Source organism: Garra rufa, chromosome 3 (genome assembly GCF_049309525.1).
Source record: "Garra rufa chromosome 3, GarRuf1.0, whole genome shotgun sequence".
In the NCBI taxonomy this organism is placed as follows: domain Eukaryota; kingdom Metazoa; phylum Chordata; class Actinopteri; order Cypriniformes; family Cyprinidae; genus Garra; species Garra rufa.
Genome location: NC_133363.1, coordinates 51,228,889 through 51,247,235, shown reverse-complemented (window position 1 = coordinate 51,247,235; position 18,347 = coordinate 51,228,889). Strand labels below are relative to the sequence as shown.

Below are 18,347 nucleotides of genomic sequence, written 5' to 3'. Positions count from 1 at the left end.
AGTCATTTCCAGTATAACAAATTGAGGTCTTAGACTGTTTAACTTAAATTTTACAACTTTAGTTTCTCTCCCACTTTGCTGGATTAGCAAATTTAGTACATAATTATAAACAAAACCGTTTTACACAATTAAATGGTTAATTTCTAATTAGGCCTATCAATAGCCGCCTATGTGTTACATTGCTGATCAACTAAATGTGTCAATGCTGTCTCACAGAACTACTTATCTTTTTAATGGTTTTACGTTTACAGTAAAGTGGACACGCCTTTTTATAAAAAAAGAAGAAGAAAGAAACCAGGCAAAACATTTGCACAACCTATAGGGTACTGTGGTGGCTGTTTTGTACGGCAAAGCGCCTTCCCTCTTTAGGTTTCATTTTTCACTGAAGACCACCACCGCAACGCTTATTCAGACTGAAGGCAAGGTAGATCTCTCTCTCTCTCTTTTACGAATATGTCGAAATGTTTCATTCTAGTTTATATTTGTCTTAAGAAATCTGAAAGAACATGCAAAAATTAACTAAGTGCATAATAAGAATTTGTTTCTTTAAATGGTCGAGTGCTCTTGTTACGCTCACCTAACAGATTCGGATGTTTAATTATCGCACTATTTTACTTTCACAATAACCTGTTGATCGCATTATACGTGTAATATAAGAGTAGCCTACATTTTCATTAAGTTTAGTATTTTATCTCTTGTCCAACTAGCCATTTTCAACTTCATTAATCTCGTCGAAGGAAGTGTAAAGTTAACGTTCGTGTTCAAAACTAACTTTTCATGGAGGTTATAACAAGATTTCATTTTACATTTCAACGTTAAATAGAATGTGTGGAAGAATTGAGTTTAACATAAACGTGTCTCTAACTAAGTTGGCAAGTTTAAACCCGAAGTTGTGATTTGTTACTTTAAACGTAAGTCATTAAGCTCCTTTTCTTTTTCCTTGTCTCCTTGTCTCCCTCTCTTTACTCCCTCCTCCCATCATCTTCATTCCTTGCAGTCATGGCAGCACATTCACAAACTACTACTATTGTGACAACCCAGCGTGTCTCCTCTGGTACCTGGACCACAGGAATCTGTGACTGCTGTTCTGATATGAGCACTTGTAAGTCACCTACTGACCCATGACCTCTAGGTTCCCTTTTTTTAAATCCCAACTTGTTTGAATGTGAAATCCTACCTGATCCCAAACCTGTTTCGATGTTACGTAATCAGAGTTCAAGAGAAGTGCTGGAAATTACGTCAAAAAGTAGGCACTGCCTTCCTTTATAATTTATAATTTACAATTTATAATAAAAAAAACTGTTGATATAGGCTGACTTTTATGAGATAATAGTGCAGCTTTTATTTCTCAACCACAGTTTTTTGTGGCTTTATAAGGATATTATAATTTATTATATCCTTATATTATATTTATAAGGATGCTTAAAAGACAATTGTAGAACAACATGAATTCATGCACACATTCAGACAGATAGATAGATACAGTCAAAGTCAAAAGTGTACATACACTTTGCAGAATCTGCAAAATGTTAATTATTTTACCAAAATAAGAATCATATAAAATGCATGTAATTTTTATTTAGTACTGACCTGATTAAGATATTTCACATAAAAGATCTTTACATATAGTCCACAAGAGAAAATAATAGTTTAATTTATAAAAATAACCCTGTTCAAAAGTTTACATACACTTGTTTCTTAATACTGTGTTGTTACATAAATGATCCACAGCTGATTTTTTTTGTTTAGTGATAGTTGTTCATGAGTCCCTAGTTTGTCTGCAGTTCTTCAGAAACATCATTTAGGTCCCACAATTGTTATGTATTTGAATCATTTCCAACATTACCATTACAGAAGGTTCAAACAGTCACTGATCATGCAGTCATTGTTGGAAAGGGTTCAAATACATGAAAAAAGCTGAAAAGGATTTGAAAAGGGACCTGAAGGTTTTTTCTGGAGAACAGCAGGCAGTTTAACTCCTCAGGATAAACAAGGGACTCATGAACAACTATCATTAAACAAAAAACACAGCTGTGGATCATTCAGGTAACAACACAGTATCAAGAATCTAGCGTATGTACATTTTTGAACTGGGTCATTTTTTATAAATCCAACTATTCTCTTGTGGACTATATGTAAATGTTTTTTATGTGAAATATACGGTGGCCGAGAGAGGCCAACGCGCTGCAAACAAGAAAACACATGCAAACAGAAAAAAACGACAGCAAATTAAGAAAACATCTTCATCAGTTTGACAACACAGGCGCTGCAAATCCTCGCAACGCAAACACAAATACGGAAACGCGCTGCAAATTCTCACAACACAACCAAACTCAGAAACGCGCTGCGAACACACTAAGGCGCTGCAAACTATCAAACGCGCTGCATATAGCTTGGTCCACAACGGAAATGTTTCAGGGGGACCTGAAAAAGTGACGAACCCATCTGGGACCTGATTATTTGTTCAGTGGCTGTTGGTCAGAGCAGAGGTGTTATCGGTGAACTATCACCTTTTAGTGATAGTATAGTATCACTTAAAGGTGATAGTGATATAAATAATCAGGTAATATAGTGATATAAATAATCAGGTCCCAGATGAGTTCATCACTTTTTTAGGTCCCCCTGAAACATTTCCGTTGTGGACCGAGCTATATGCAGCGCGTTTGTTAGTTTGCAGCGCCTCCGTGTGTTCGCAGCGCGTTTCTGAGTTTGGTTGTGTTGTGAGAATTTGCAGCGCGTTTCCGTATGTGATGTTTTATTAACAAGTTTCGGGAGGAGCTCGCGCAGATAATTAACACGGCCAATACACCATTAGTAATCAGTCTCCCTATCTAATCAACGCAGGGGAAAATCCCTATAAATAACACAACAATCCTACCTTCATCATCTCTTGTCTCGTCAACGCTTTGGCACATCCAACCACCGCAAACATGTCCGAGATCACCTTTTATCCAGAGGATAATGCTTTTGAAGCGGCACGAGATTCCGCAGCATCCCTAGGCGCAACTCAAGCCACCACCGCCTGCAGGATCCTCCAACCGAGCCCGCGGCTCCACCATGGGGCCGCAGGCCTTCTCGCGCTGCCACCGCTCATACCTGCCGACGCCACGCCGTCACCGGCACCTTCCCAGCTTCTTCAAGCCGCCGCAGTAGCGTGAGTTTACCGCCGCGGTAACGTGAGTTTATCGCCGCAGGCGGCAAAAATCCCTTTCACAGCTCATGCCTCACCACACTCCCCTTTCCTTCCCATGGCCGGCAGCGCCGCCATCCAGAACCAACGCGAACATCCCTCCACTAATTGTGCAAGCCCCAGCGCCCGCCATTCCTCCCCTCCCCCCTCTTTCGTCCATTACAGGGATTACATCTAGCGTGAGTTCGGATCATTTTTAACCGACTCGGATCTTTGAGTCTCGTTCAGCAATGAATGAATCTTTTTCGAGTCATCTCATTCATTTCGTTGATTTTTCTAAAAAGCTACATGTTATTTCCATAACACATGTTCTAATTATACAAAATGATTTTCAGTTTACAGATTATATTCTAACAGGTCTCTAAATCTTAATTTGAAGCCTTATCTGCCCCAATCTCCAGTCTGCCTTTGCCTAACCTGAATCAGTCAACCTCCTAAATAAAAAAAAAAAAAAAAAAAGTCACTGTGCTTGGCTGGCCAAAGTCGACATCGCCTCTGCCTCAAAGTCATGCCCATCCACCCAGATTTGAACACCTATTCAGCGTCTGCTGGCAGAATAAATAGTACTTCACTGCCTCACTTTCGGCTGCCCTTAATTTTTCATATTTTTAATTTTTCAATTTAATTGTTGTCAGAGGCAATTTTTTGGATCCTCTCCAACAATCATGACATACCGTTTCTGGTTCATATCCTAAACGACTTTCTGATCATCTTGCCCCCCGACTCCTCCCCAGCCGCACATCTTTGACTATCCAAAAGCTTTCGCAGAGCTCGGGATTCCCCTCGCCCAAGACAAACCCTAGGCCCCAGCACTTCTACTGAATTTTTGGCATCAACTTGGATTCCCAAAAATTCCAGGCCTCTCTACCCAAAGAGAAAATCGATAGAACGATTCTGGCAACTTCCTCTCTCTTAACTAATCCTAGCCGTTCAAAGCGTGAGCTTTTATCCGTTTAGGCCATTTAAATTTCGCAATGCGCATCATCCCGCAAGGCCACCCCTTCATCTCCCACCTGCTTTCACTCGCATCTTCCGCCCACGCCCTAGAGGACCAAATATCCCTAACTGACCCATGCCGCAACGAGCTCAGTTTATGGATATCCTTCCTCAAACAATGTAACGGATTATCCTTCTTCTATAATAACCTGATTTCTTCCCCAATTGATATCCAACTGTTTACAGATGCCGCCCCCTCCATCGGTTTTGGTGGTTTCTTCCAAGGCCGCTGGTTCGCATCCACATGGCCCCCCCAGCTAGCTGATTTGCCGCTCCAGCTATCATCCTCAGCGATATTTGAGTTATATCCTCTAGTCGTTGCAGCCTTTCTATGGGGTAAAGAATGGTCTGCCACTAGTATCCTCGTCCATTGTGACAATGAAGCTACTGTGCATTGCGTCAACAAAGGCCGCTCCCATTCTCCTACTCTAATGCCTTTGTTAAGACGCCTGATTTGGATTTCGGCTTGTGACCAATTCATTATCACTGCAAAACACATTCCTGGGTCAAAAAAAAAATCAAATAGCTGACACTCTTTCTCGTTTTTCCTTCCAGAAATTCAGATCCTTGGCGCCGGAGGCGGACCCACTCCTGACCCCAGTACCTCCCTATTCAGAGCTGATATTCCCATAAACCACCCCCTGAGACCCCTCCTCGAAGCTTCCCTCAATTCCATTCTCCAAGCCGTTTCCCCCAAAACCCCGAAGCCTCCATTCATAACCTTTCTCTGCCGCAGCAGAGCCCGCTTCCGCAGAAGCCTCTAGCCCCCTTCCCCGCACCGCAGTGCCAGCTCCCGCAGGAGCCCCTAGCCCCCTTCCAACACTGCAGCAGCAGCGTTCGCTCCTGCCGGAGCCTCTATTAACCTTTCTCTGCCGCAGCAGAGGCCACTTCCGCAAAAGCATGTAGCTTTCTTCCCACACCGCAGAAGCAGAGTTCGCTCCCGCTGGAGCCTTTATTCTTAACCTCCCTCTGCCGCAGCAGAGCCCGCTTCCGCAGAAGCATTTAGCAGTTTTCCCCGCACCGCAGTGTCAGCTCCTTCAGAAGCCCTTAGCCTTCTTCCCACTCTGTACTAGCAGCGTTCGCTCCCGCCGGAGCCTCTATTTTAAAACCTTCCTCTGCCGCAGCAGAGCCCGCTTCCGCAGAAGCCTCCAGCCCTCCTCCCTGCACCGCAGTGCCAGCCCCCGCAGGAGCCCCTAGCCTCCTTCCAGCATTACAGCAGCAGCGTTTCGCCCCCGTCAGAGCCTCTATTTTAAACCTCCCTCTGCCGCAGCAGAGGCGGCTTCCGCAGAAGTCTCTAGCCCTCTTTTCCACACCGCAGTGCCAGCTCCCTTATAGAGCCCTTGGCCTTTCGCACACACAGCAGCAGCAGCATTCGCTCCCGCTGGAGCTTCTATTTACAACCTCCCCCTGCCACAAAAGAGCCCGCTTCCACAGAAGCCTCTAGCCCTCATCCCTGCACCACAGTGCAAGCTCCTGCGGAGCCTTTATTTTAAACCTCCCTCTGCCGCAGCAGAGCCCGCTTCCGCAGAAGCCTCTAGCCCTCCTCCCTGTACCGCAGTGCCAGCTCCCACAGGAGCCCCTAGCCTCCTTCCAACATTTCAGCAGCAGCGTTTCGCTCCTGTCGGAGCCTCTATTTTAAACCTCCCTCTGCCGCAGCAGAGGACGCTTCCGCAGAAGTCTCTAGCCCTCTTTTCCACACCGCAGTGCCAGCTCCCTTATAGAGCCCTTGGCCTTTCGCACACACAGCAGCAGCAGCATTCGCTCCCGCTGGAGCTTCTATTTACAACCTCCCCCTGCCACAAAAGAGCCCGCTTCCACAGAAGCCTCTAGCCCTCATCCCTGCACCACAGTGCAAGCTCCTGTGGAGCCTTTATTTTAAACCTCCCTCTGCCGCAGCAGAGCCCGCTTCCGCAGAAGCCTCTAGCCCTCCTCCCTGTACCGCAGTGCCAGCTCCCACAGGAGCCCCTAGCCTCCTTCCAACATTTCAGCAGCAGCGTTTCGCTCCTGTCGGAGCCTCTATTTTAAACCTCCCTCTGCCGCAGCAGAGGACGCTTCCGCAGAAGTCTCTAGCCCTCTTTTCCGCACCGCAGTGCCAGCTCCCGCAGGAGCCCTCAGCCTTCTTCCACACTGCAGCAGCAGCGTAAGCGCCCGCTGGAGCCTCTACCAATAAACTCCCTCTGCTTCAGCAGAGCCTGTTTACGCAGAAACATGGACCGCAGAAGCCCATAGCTTTTCCCCCGCACTTCAGCAGCAGCTTCAGCTCCCGCAGGAGCCTCATCCACCTTTTTAAGTGCCCCACTGCCGCAGCAGTCGCCTTTTCCTTAGGAGTTGTCCTATTTTACCCCAGCAGTACCCGCAGGAGCTCCTCCCTCATCTCCATCCATGCACCAACGCCCGCAACTACAGCGAACGTCCAGCATCCCTTAAGTCCAAGCCTTTTTTGGGGGGCTGTTTGGCTGCTGTCCTGCAAGTAATTACTAGCCTTTTGGGGAGCGCTTATGGGGTTCGGGCCAGTGCTGAGCTCGGACCCCTCCCCCTGGGTGGGGGAGAGCCCCGGGCTCGGGAATTACCACCGAGCTCGAGGCCCTCTCCCGGACAGCACGCCAAACATGCACAACCTTTCGCTCAGTTTATTATCTGTAAGAGGGAACTCGTGAAGTGATGTTTTATTAACAAGTTTCGGGAGGAGCTCGCGCAGATAATTAACACGGCCAATACACCATTAGTAATCAGTCTCCCTATCTAATCAACGCAGGGGAAAATCCCTATAAATAACACAACAATCCTACCTTCATCATCTCTTGTCTTGTCAAAACCCCTCCACCACCCCGTCTCCTCACCTTCAGCCCATAGGGAGAGCGCTTATAGGGTTCGGGCCAGTGCTGAGCTTGGACCCCTCCCCCTGGGTGGGGGAGAGCCCCGGGCTCAGGAATTACCACCGAGCTCGAGGCCCTCTCCCGGACAGCACGCCAAACACGCACAACCTTTCGCTCAGTTTATTATCTGTAAGAGAGAACTCGTGAATTGTGTTTGCGTTGCGAGGATTTGCAGCACCTGTGTTGTCAAACTGATGAAGATGTTTTCTTAATTTGTTGTCGTTTTTTTCTGTTTGCATGTGTTTTCTTGTTTGCAGCGCGTTGGCCTCTCTCGGCCACCGTAGAAATATCCTATTCAGGTCAGTACTAAATAAAAACGCAAAAAATGTTTGCACTGCAAACCACTGTGTTCATAATTAAGATAATACATCAAAACAATATGGTAAGACACCAATTTGCAATATCAAGCAACAAATGTGCTGTTTTGTATAGCTAAAAACAGCTGGAAGCAGAATCAGACAGGAAGCCAGACAGATAAAATTTACAAATGGCTACACCCACTCTTATGGGAAATATAAGGAGGATACACAGGTGTGTTTGAGTATGGTTGGAGCTAAACTCTTCAGAACAGTGGCCCTTCAGGACTAAAGCTGCCCATTCGTTCACGTAGAAGATCTCCTTTTTAAATTTACTGCAGGTCCAGAACTAAAACCACCCTTGTGTGTTGCAGGTTGTTGTGCCCTTTGGTGCTTCCCATGTTTGCAGTGTCAGACTGTGTCTCAGTTTGGCTGGTGTTTCTGCATGCCGTTGTTGGACTGCTGCATGGTGGTGTCTTGCTGTCTCCGCCAGAAGATGAGAGAGCAATATAACATTCATGTGAGTTCATACACACACACACACACACACACACACACACATATGCAATTATGAGAAGGACGTTTTACAGAAGACAATAGATAAGTGCTAGAGTGCACACAGAGAAGATGTAACAATTGGTATTAACTGCTTCCTGTTTGTTTGTCTTTGTTGTTTCTGATGCTCTGTATTCACATGTTTCTGACACAAGACAAACAAAATCCGTAATACTTTTGAGTATTACTTATTTAAGTAAAAGTAGCCATGTATTCTGAAAGTAAATCTTTCCGCAATCACCATAAAACCCACACATATTTCATTATATTACAAGAATTGTTTGGGAGTGTTTGCTCAATAAAAAGCTTTGTCATGACATCATTAGTCACATTGCATTTATTGCTCAGGTGTTTAGCTGCATGTGTACAATCTTAAAGGGATAGTTTACCAGTAAATGAAAATCTTACCCTAATTTTGTTCCAGACCTGTATGATGATTTGTCATCTGTGAAATACAAGCTGAAGAATATTTCAATATTTCAGTATTTGTCAATATAATGTCAACAAGAATGATGTTGGTCCAACACATTCATTGTATATGGTCAACATTTTTCAGTTTGGAGCAACATGAGGGTCATAAGAGTCAATTTTTCGAAACTGAGATTTATACAACATCTGAACGCTGAATAAATTCCATTTATTTCATTGATTGGCTTTCCATTGGTGCATGGTTTGTTAGGGTAGGACAATATTTTTGGAAATCTGGAATCTGGGTGCAAAAAAATCTTAATATTGAGAAAATCGCCTTTAAAGTTGTTCAAATGAAGATCGTAGCAATGTATATTACTAATTAAAAATTAAGCTTTGATATATATGCAGTAGGAAATTTACAAAATATCTTCATGGAACATGATCTTTACTTAATATGCTAATGATTTTTGTCATAAAAGAAAAAAGAATAATTTTGACCCATACAATGTATTTTTGGCTAATGCTATAAATATACTGTGCTACTTAGACCGGGTTTGTGGTCCAGGGTCACATATTTTGGTGAACTGTCCATTTGACACTGATCTCTAAAGTGTCCTTGAATACTTCTGCTAATTAAAATGAATATATACAATAAACAAACAATTATTGTATCTGTTCTTTAATAAGTACTACAACTGTAACTTTACTATGAAAACTAGGGATGCACCGATACGTATCGGCCGATCACTTGCGCGTTTTTTCAGTAAAGCCGGTTCTGTAATCAGCGGTAAATGCCATCAGGTGCGTGATTTCACGTTGAACCGGCTTTACTGACAAAACGCGCAAGCATGATCGGCCGATTCGTATCGGTGCATCCCTAATGAAAACCACAAGATTTCATTTCCCCATGATGTAATTCCCCACTTCCAATTTTTAAAGAACTTAAGAACAGATGTTCATAAAGTTGCATTCCAGTGAAAGACAAAAAAAGTGGCAGTTGTTTCAAAATCAGCAAAATTTTAAATTTTAAAGGTAAAAAAACTGCTTGTGACTGGAAAAAATATTTGAGCGACCAGTTTGAGTTACACAATCAAAGCTCAAATAGTTTCGTAATACACTGCCTGGCCAAAATAAAGTCGCCATGTGGATTTAATTAAGGGCTATGATCTGGGGTTGCTGCAGTTGGTGAGGTCTAGGTTCAGCAACAGTATGTGCTCAAAGAATGAGGTCAGCTGACTACCTGAATATACTGAATGACCAGGTTATTCCATCAATAGATTTTTTCTTCCCTGATGGCACGGGCATATTCCAACATGAAGATGCCAGGATTCATCAGGCTCAAATTGTGAAAGAGTGGTTCAGTGAGCATGAGACATCATTTTCACACATGGATTGGCCACTACAGAGTCCAGACCTTAATCCCATTGAGAATCATTAGGATGTGCTGGAGAAGGCTTTGACTCTACCATCATCAATGCAAGATCTTGGTGAAAAATTAATGCAACACTAGATGGAAATAAATCTTGTGACATTGCAGAAGCTTATCGAAACAATGCCACAGCGAATGTACAGCGTGCTGTAATCAAAGCTAAAGGTGGTCCAACGAAATATTAGAGTGTATGACCTTTTTTTGGTGGCGACTTTTTTTTTTTTGGACACGCAGTGTATAATCGAAACAAAAGCAACTGCAAAACTGTGAATGGCTTCTTTTCACACCTTCAGTCAACAGAGCAATTGTGGAAAAAGTGATGAGCTACACTTCAGAGATTGAACATTATGTTTTTGTTTGTTCACCCAAAAATGAAGTCGTTCCAAACCTGTTTGTTCATCTTCAGATCACAAATTATGATATTTTTTAATAAATTTGAGAGCTTGCTGACCCTGTATAGGCTGCAACACAACTAACATATGCAAGACTCAGAAAGGTAGTATGGACATTGTTAAAATGGTCCATGTGACATCAGTAGTTCAACTGTAATGTTATGAAGCTACGAGAATACTTTTTGTATGCAAAGAAAACAAAAATGATGACTTTATTCAACAATTTCTTCTGTTCCATGTCAGTCTTTGACACGTGTTCACAAGAAAACCACAATGCATGTGTGTGATGCCACAGAAAAAAGCATGCAGATACGTTGCGGTACTCTGAATGTGCATCAGACTGACAAGGAAGAGAAGAAATTGTTTAATAAAGTTATTATTTTTGTTTACTTTGTGCACAAAAAATATTAAAGTTAAGGTTGAACCACTGACTATTGGACTATTTTATCAATGTCCTTACTACTTTTCTGGGCTTTGAACTTGTCAGTTGTGTTGCTGTCTGTGCAGGGTCAGAAAGTTCTTGGATTTCATCAAAAATATCTTACTTTGTGTTCCGAAGATGAGCAAAGGTCTTCCAGTGAGTAATTAATGGGTAAATAATTAATGGCAGAATTTTCATTTTTGAATGAACTATCCCTTTTAAGAGGTTAACATTAGATGCTGTTTCTTTTCAGCCTGTGAACATTTTCTTATAATAAAAATTATTAACAAATGCTGCCAAAATTCAATATATGGGGGCAAGAAATGCCTCTGTAAAGGTCATTGCACACTTGAATTTGGATTTTCTGCATTTTTCACATCTGTAGCAAGTATTTTGAGAGGTGTTTTGATCATTTAGAGCCACCATACAAGCGAATGCCAAAATTTACAATGGCATTTGACTTTTATGCCAAAGATCATTAGGATATTAAGTAAAGATAATGCTCCATGAAGATATTTTGTAAATTTACTACAATAAATATAATATTAAAACATAATTTTTGATTAGTAACATGCATGGCAAAGAACTTAATTTGAACAACTTTAAAGGCGATTTTCTCAATATTTAGATTTTTTTGCCCCCCAGATTCCAGATTTTCAAATAGTTGTATCTCAGCCAAATACTGTCATATCCTAACAAACCATACAGCAATCTAAAGCTTATTTATTTTTTAGATTTTTATTATATTCAGATGATGTATGAATCTCAATTTCAATGAATTGACCCTTATGACTGGGTTTGTGGTCCAGGATCAAAATTTGATATAGTTTAACAGTGTAACATGAGCAAGCAATAGTGATATTTTTCCTGAATATCAGCACGATTGCAAATGTCATATTGATTATATATGACAGTTTAATAAACAAAAAGATCATATTAAGTGACTTTTAGACACTATACGGTCTGTTTTTGCTTTATTTAGTCAATGAAAATAGTTCCAAACAAAGCCAGAACAGAACTGTTGAGCATCACAGAGAAAAACAAAACAGTGTTTAGTTTCTGAATGACTGTGCGTAAATCATTGATTGCATGATCTATTCATAAAGACAGTCAGTTGATTCATTCCTGAATTAATCAGCCATTTTAAATGAATTCTTCAGTGACAAAGACAGTAACCACCTACTAGCAGTAGGTTTTTTCTTAAAAGAATGTAAGAGTAGAGCCCTGTCTTTATGGATGTGCAGCATAGCCACATTAAAACCTGCGTACATACTATAAACCCACTAAAGTGTCCCATCTCCGTCAGAGGCACTATAAACCTTCATTAATGATTGAAGTGTACTATGACTTAAATCTTTAGCTATGTGTAGCTGTTTAACCTTCATGTGAAGCCAATTCATGTGAACTCCACCTGGTGTGGCTGAACTTACACAATGCATGGCTACTTTGAATGTTTCGGCTTATGTGAAACAGGTCAGAAATCAAAGACCCAAGTCACATTATCTATTAACCGACTGTTGTGTACCTAGCATATGAGTGGTACTTCCAGTATGCTTCAGTCGAGCTTTGTTTTTTTGAAGTGTGCACTAGTGTACCAGTTAGCATTCTATTCTTTATAATTAAAGCCCTCATTAAGTTAAACTGAAAGGATGAATAATTAACCTTTATCGTTGGGTATCGTTAAGGTTTTAACGGTATTACTTCTTCTATCGATACCACTTATCGATTCGGTACTTTAACGGTACTCTTATCGGTACTTTTTGTTGTATTTTTAATTAAAAAACCGAAACAAATTGAGAACAGAAATAACAACACTTTCTTTTTTAAATGTAAAATAATTATCTATAGCTTAGCAAACACCAATGTTTGAGCAAATATCTGTTACACAAACAAAACCAATGATTGTAAAACATATAAACACAATTTTCTTGTAAATGAATATACAACTACAAATTACTTTTTAGGTAAGCTCAGCTCTATAATTTCTTAGCATAGTTTATTATTATTTATCTATTTGTAAAAGCAGTACTATAAAGGCATTTTAATGTTTCATATTTATTTAGGCTACTGCATAAAAAATATTATAAATATTTAGCCTATATATAGGCTATATGTATCGGAATATGTGTTTATTAAATTATTACATTATATTACCGATTTAGAGAGACCTTATGTGATGTTTATGTCAGTATTTTAACATAGCATGCATACCTGAGGAGACGGATGATGAAGTAGAAGCTAGGCAGTCGAAAACTTTGCATTTCTGCACATAATGCACTTTGGCTAGATGTTTTGATAAATTGCTTGTGATTCTGCCTTTACAAGCAAAAATATTGTTGCACTTGTTGCAACGAGCATTGTCCGTGTTCACGCGGGTGAAGTGTAACCATACTTTAGATCGTTCGGCGCTCTCCGCCATTGTCACTCCATAAGCGCGAGCTCTCTCGTGTTGTGTGCACGCGAGCTCTATGTACTGCAGAACAGACTACATTTCGTGCGTGAGATAGCAAATAACGGCAGTGCAGGCGAATAACAAATGTTATCGCAAATTACAAAAGGCTGGTCAGGTAAAATATGCTAGGTAATGTTTATTTAGCAATAATAAATAGGACTTTTTTTTTTATTTCTCCAGTACCGACAGCAGAACCGTTAACGTCAGAGCTTATCGATACTTCGGTCTTTTATAATTTGGCACCGGGACCGATAAAGTACCGGGTTTCGGTACCCATCCCTAGTGTTTAAGCTATCTAAATCACATTAACAATGTGCAATATCATGCTAGCAGCATTTTAAAACATGCAAGCAATGTGTTAAAAGGATAGTTCACCCAAAAATGAAAATTTGATGTTTATCTGCTCATCCCCAGGGCATCCAAGATGTAGGTGACTTTGTTTCCTCAGTGGAACACAAACAAAGATTTTTAACAAAAACCGGTGCAGTCTGTCAGCCAAATAATGGCAGTGGATGGGCACCAGACCTTTAAAAGTAAAAAAAAAAAACATGCACAGACAAATCCAAATTACACCCTGCGGCTCGTGACAATACATTGATGTCCTAAGACACGAAAGAATCGCTTTTTGCGAGAAACTGAACAGTATTTATATAATTTTTTACCTTTGATACACAGCCACGTCCATCTGTCATGAGCACGAGCTTTTCATCCGGCTCGTTACATTTGAACGCGCTCTGGCTTAGAATACGCAAACGCCGGAAGCGATCTGTCGCATGTATACGACACTCATTGTTTACACAGTGCACAGAGATTGTGGGTATAGCGGCTATTCAAAATGGTAATTAATGGTAATTACTTGTGCTTATCCTGATTGTGCAAACCGATTTAAAGCTAAAAGATTAGAGCGCGTACACATGTAACGAGCCGGATGATGAGCTTGTGCTCATGACAGATGGACGTGGCTATGTATCAAAGGTAAGAAATTATATAAATACTGTTCAGTTTCTCACAAAAAAACGATCGTTTCACATCTTAGGACATCAATGTATCGTCACGAGACGCAGGGTTAAATTTGGAATTGTCTGCGTGTTGTTTTTTTTTACATTTAAATGTCTGGTGCCCATCCACTTCCATTATTTAGCTGGCAGACTGCACCGGTTTTCGTTAAAAATCTTCGTTTGTGTTCTGCTGAAGAAACAAAGTCACCTACATCTTGGATGCCCTGGGGGTAAGCAGATAAACATCAAATTTTCATTTTTGGGTGAACTATCCCTTTAAAATATGTTTGTATAGGGATGTAACAATATTATCAATATTGTGATATTGCGATATCAAAACCATCTCGATATTATCGTGGTTACATGATGATACGAAACGATAGGTCTTCTAGGCAAAAAGTGTACTTTTTAAAATATCTTTAAGCTTCTTATTGTAACATAAAAGGTCTTTCAAGTTGTGTTTTGGGCCATTCTCCTTTGGCACAGTATCTGTCAAACGAACTATAACCGAAAGCATATAATAGCTCAATCCCTTCATTAACTGTTTTCGATGCACGTTTCAAAGAGAGGCGCATACATCGTTCAGGTGATCAGCTTTTGATCTGGTGTTTCCGCGCCTCAGAACAGCTCAGTATACAGTGAATGCAGTTTGAGAACACAACGGCCACCAGCTGTGCTTTATTTTTGTGGCAGATGATTACAGCATTTCACTAGATTTGCAGGGAGACACGTGTTTGTAAGCCTGTTTTCACTAAAGCTAGAGTTCCCTTCCGAGGGAACTCTCACCGCGTCCCCTAGGGGTCGCTATTGGGGAACGCTGCAGCGTGACTCGTGTCTGAAGAATGCATAGAAAAACTCCATGAAATGGCCGGCGACAGCGTATGACGTCACTGCGGCGCGCACGTCGCTGCTGGTACGTCACTACCGGGCGACACAGTATAAAGAGTCGCCGAAGTAAACATACAGCCTCTTCGCTGTCTTCAGCTTTCTCTTTGTCTAGGAGTGCATATTCTCTCACCGGAGGCCTGCTGGTGACGTGTGTGGTAATCTGATACCCGCACTTTCACACTGCCCGAGCTGTGAGGGAAGAACGCAAGCAAGATTACCTCTTGAGAGAGTAGAATGCGATCGGTGCATTCATTGCTTGTTTGTAACGAGAGGCACGCTCTCATACCCACTTGCTACGACTCTCTGCTACGTGGGTGAGATAAATTACAGCTCGTCCAGCTCCCGAGGGACTAATGGGCTTATCGCGAAAACGCAGTACGCAAAAGAGGGAGGTGAGTTTCTCTGTTCCTCATTTTGCATGAGTGTGTTTGCCTCTCGCGGCATTAACAGACGCATTCGCGGCGTCGCCAGCGGCTCCTTGCTTGTTTATTCCCGAGGGAATTTGGCGTCTGGGCGGAGTTTGTTTAGCTCCCGCGGGAGCCGAATATATGCTGCGCGTCGCGATTGTGGAGTTAATTTACTGCCATAAAATATGTGTGTGCATGTATATACATATGTATGTTATGTATGCTTATATGTGTACATATAAAGGGGAGAGATTTTCCTAGACTAGTTCGACCATGATTATGCAGAACAGTCTTAGTAACTACAGCTGTCTAAGGCTAGCTGTACGTTAACTCTTCCTACTTTAGGGCTGGAGGCTTTCAGTCAGTTTTACCTCTGGTAGTCCTTCCTACACATACAGATATCTGCGGATATCTGTGTGTGGGCTTACTGATTACTTTTTGTTTGGAAACATAAAAGTAGTTCTTTAAGCTCTTGCCTAGATGGTGCTGTCTCCCCTGCTAGGGTTTAAATAGACAGCCCACTCTGCTGGGTTGGGCTGTTTTCAGGAGGACTAACCGGAGGTCTTTCACTGATCTGTTAGTTTTTCCCAGGCTCTTTGGCCTTTCTGGATTTATGTGATTTGGGCTAGGTAGATCACTGCCTTTGAGTCCTTCACTCCATGAAGGCCCAGGTTCGAGCCCTACAACATGAGCTCCCTGCACGCAGCGGTTCTTATGTCCCATAAGAACCTCCATTACCGATGGTCTGGATTTTAACTCCTTAAACAGGTTTTGTTTGAGTTTGAGTTAAATGCAGGTCACTCATGGGTGAGTACGATCCATATTTTTCTTTTAATAAAGAAAAAGAACTTAATACTGTCTCAGGCCTGTGTGTTGTGTTTTTGCTTTTCAGAGAAAAACACGACGAGTTTACGTCGGATGCTCCCCCTCTGATCCTACGGGTTATGGTTACGGCAGTGTTCGTCCTATCCACGCCACAGGTCGTGCGGTAAACCACCCTCCCAGCATTTGTTAGACATAGGACTTATGTCCTCTTCAAGGTAAGCTCCCTAAGTTTCTTTCTTAGGATTGCCCTTGGCATGTTTAACATTTGTCCTTTGCAGGCCTTTTTCTGAGAATCCCTCTTCCAGACTCTCTCTGTGGACTTTAGATCCTGTGAAGTGATCTTATCAGCCGAAGGTTCTTTCCAGCACCTCCTGAGTTTTGTCTCCAAGGAGCAATTTCTCAGTTCTCCAGTAACTAAAGTAGCACTCCCCTTTCCGCGGAAAGGGTTTATTCAGAGTACCGCTTCTCGCTGACAAGCCAGGCTTTCTCCCCGGTTCATCTGGGTTAGGAGCCTGTCCCTCTTGTCCAGGCTGATTCTCACTCTTCAGGCTCACACTCGAGCTGGGCTCTCCCCTTCCCAAGGGAAGGGTCCCTAACGAGCGCCCCCTCGATGGGATGGGCGTTCCTCCCTGGCCTTCAGGGTTAGGAGTCTATCCTCATAAGTTCCTGCTCCGGGGGATTTATGTCCCGTTGAGACAGGAACATAAGTCCACCTAGACTGGGGTCTGTCGATCCCCCTGTTAGCCCGAGGGCAGGGTCGATTCAACCGAGGTAGTACTCCCCTTTCTGCAGAAGGGGTTTATTTAGAGTACTGTTTCTCGTTGACAGAGCCAGGTTCTCCTCCCGGTTCATCTGGGTTAGGGGCCTGTCCTTCTTGTCCAGGCTGATTCTCACTCTTCAGGCCTCACGCACGAGCTGGGCTCTCCCCTTTCCGAGGAAAGGGTCCCCAATGAGCGCCCCTCGTTGGGACGGGCGTTCCTCCCTGGCCTTCAGGGTTAGGAGTCTGTCACCATGACTATCCAGGAGCTCCCTTCTCAGGAACCTGAAGTAACTTTAGTAGCTCCCCTTTCCGCGGAAAGGGTCCTCTCAGAGCTCTTCAATGACAGCAGCTCACCTTAATTCAAGGTTCATCAGTAGCACCACTGTCGTGTGGACAAATTCCCCTTTATTTGGGTAGAATCTGTCATCAGGCTTCCTGAGTCAGGTATGATTGCTCCCCTTTTTAGAAAAGGGTTCCTCTCGAGCGCTGCTCCTGGCAGGAGGAGTAAGCTCCCCTTCTGATGAAGGGTGAAATCGGAGCGCTGCCTCCTGGCAGGCGGGTTTTCCTCTCTGTTAATCAGGGTTAGGAGCCTGCTTGCGCCTGACTTCCGGGTCGAGTGTCACCTCCCCTTCAGGCTTTATGACTAACTAGGAGTTACCCCCTTTTTTCAGGACCTTGAAATGACCTTACGGCTGCTCCCCTTTCTGCGGAAAGGGTCCTACTAGAGCACCACCTTCTGGCGGGTGTTGGCATTTCTCCCTGCTTCTCAGGGTTTTGAAACCTACCCTTAACATGCTAGAAGCGAAGGCTCCTACGATTGAAGCCTCCTCAGGCTGTTGGCAGCTCACCTTTTAGGGTTCCCTCAAAGCAGCGCCACTGCCGCATGGTGAATTTTTCTCCCTTGGCTAAGGAAGAAATAACCCCTATCTTTCTCAAGGTCCTGATTTGAGCACGTTCGCTCCCCTTCTCAAGGGTCCCGTTTAGAGCACGGCTCCTAGTGGGATGAGTATGCTCCCCTTACAAGGAAGGGTAATTTCTGAGCATCACCTTCTCCTAGTAGGCATCTATGTGGACTGGGTCTAGTACGCTCCCCTTTACACTAAAGGGTCCCTTCAGAGCCTTTTTAAGGACGGATGTTCCTCCCTGCAAGTCGGGGTTAGGGGTCTGTCCGCTGTCTGCGTCCACTATATGATGGTCAGTAGCTCCATGATTTCATCAGTCGACTAACAGTTTGCGGACTGTCTGTCCTGATTGGGGTGTAGCATTGCTCCCCTCTCTAATCAGGGAGGGTTCCTCCCCTATTTTAATTCTCGTCATCCTATGACAAATCTGGAGCTTTAATATGAAACCCCCAAAATGGGGGAAAACACAGTCTCCAAATCCCATTTTACTAGGGTAAGTGTCCCACGCTAAACCCTGGGCACTTTCTGAAATCCACAATAGTGGTAAGT

At 43.0% G+C, this 18,347-nt stretch overlaps 1 protein-coding gene across 1 annotated transcript in view; it reads left to right on the top strand.

Annotated features, from left to right (window-relative positions):
• Positions 1–956: 956 nt before the first annotated feature.
• ponzr1 (plac8 onzin related protein 1) overlaps positions 957–18,347 on the top strand; it is a 26,823-nt gene continuing 9,432 nt past the window's right edge. Inside the window, exons 1-2 of the mRNA XM_073836339.1 lie at positions 957–1,102; positions 7,733–7,878. Of these exons, the coding sequence (XP_073692440.1) occupies positions 1,000–1,102; positions 7,733–7,878 (249 nt within the window). The 5' untranslated portion in view covers positions 957–999. The remainder of the gene's footprint in view (positions 1,103–7,732; positions 7,879–18,347) is intronic.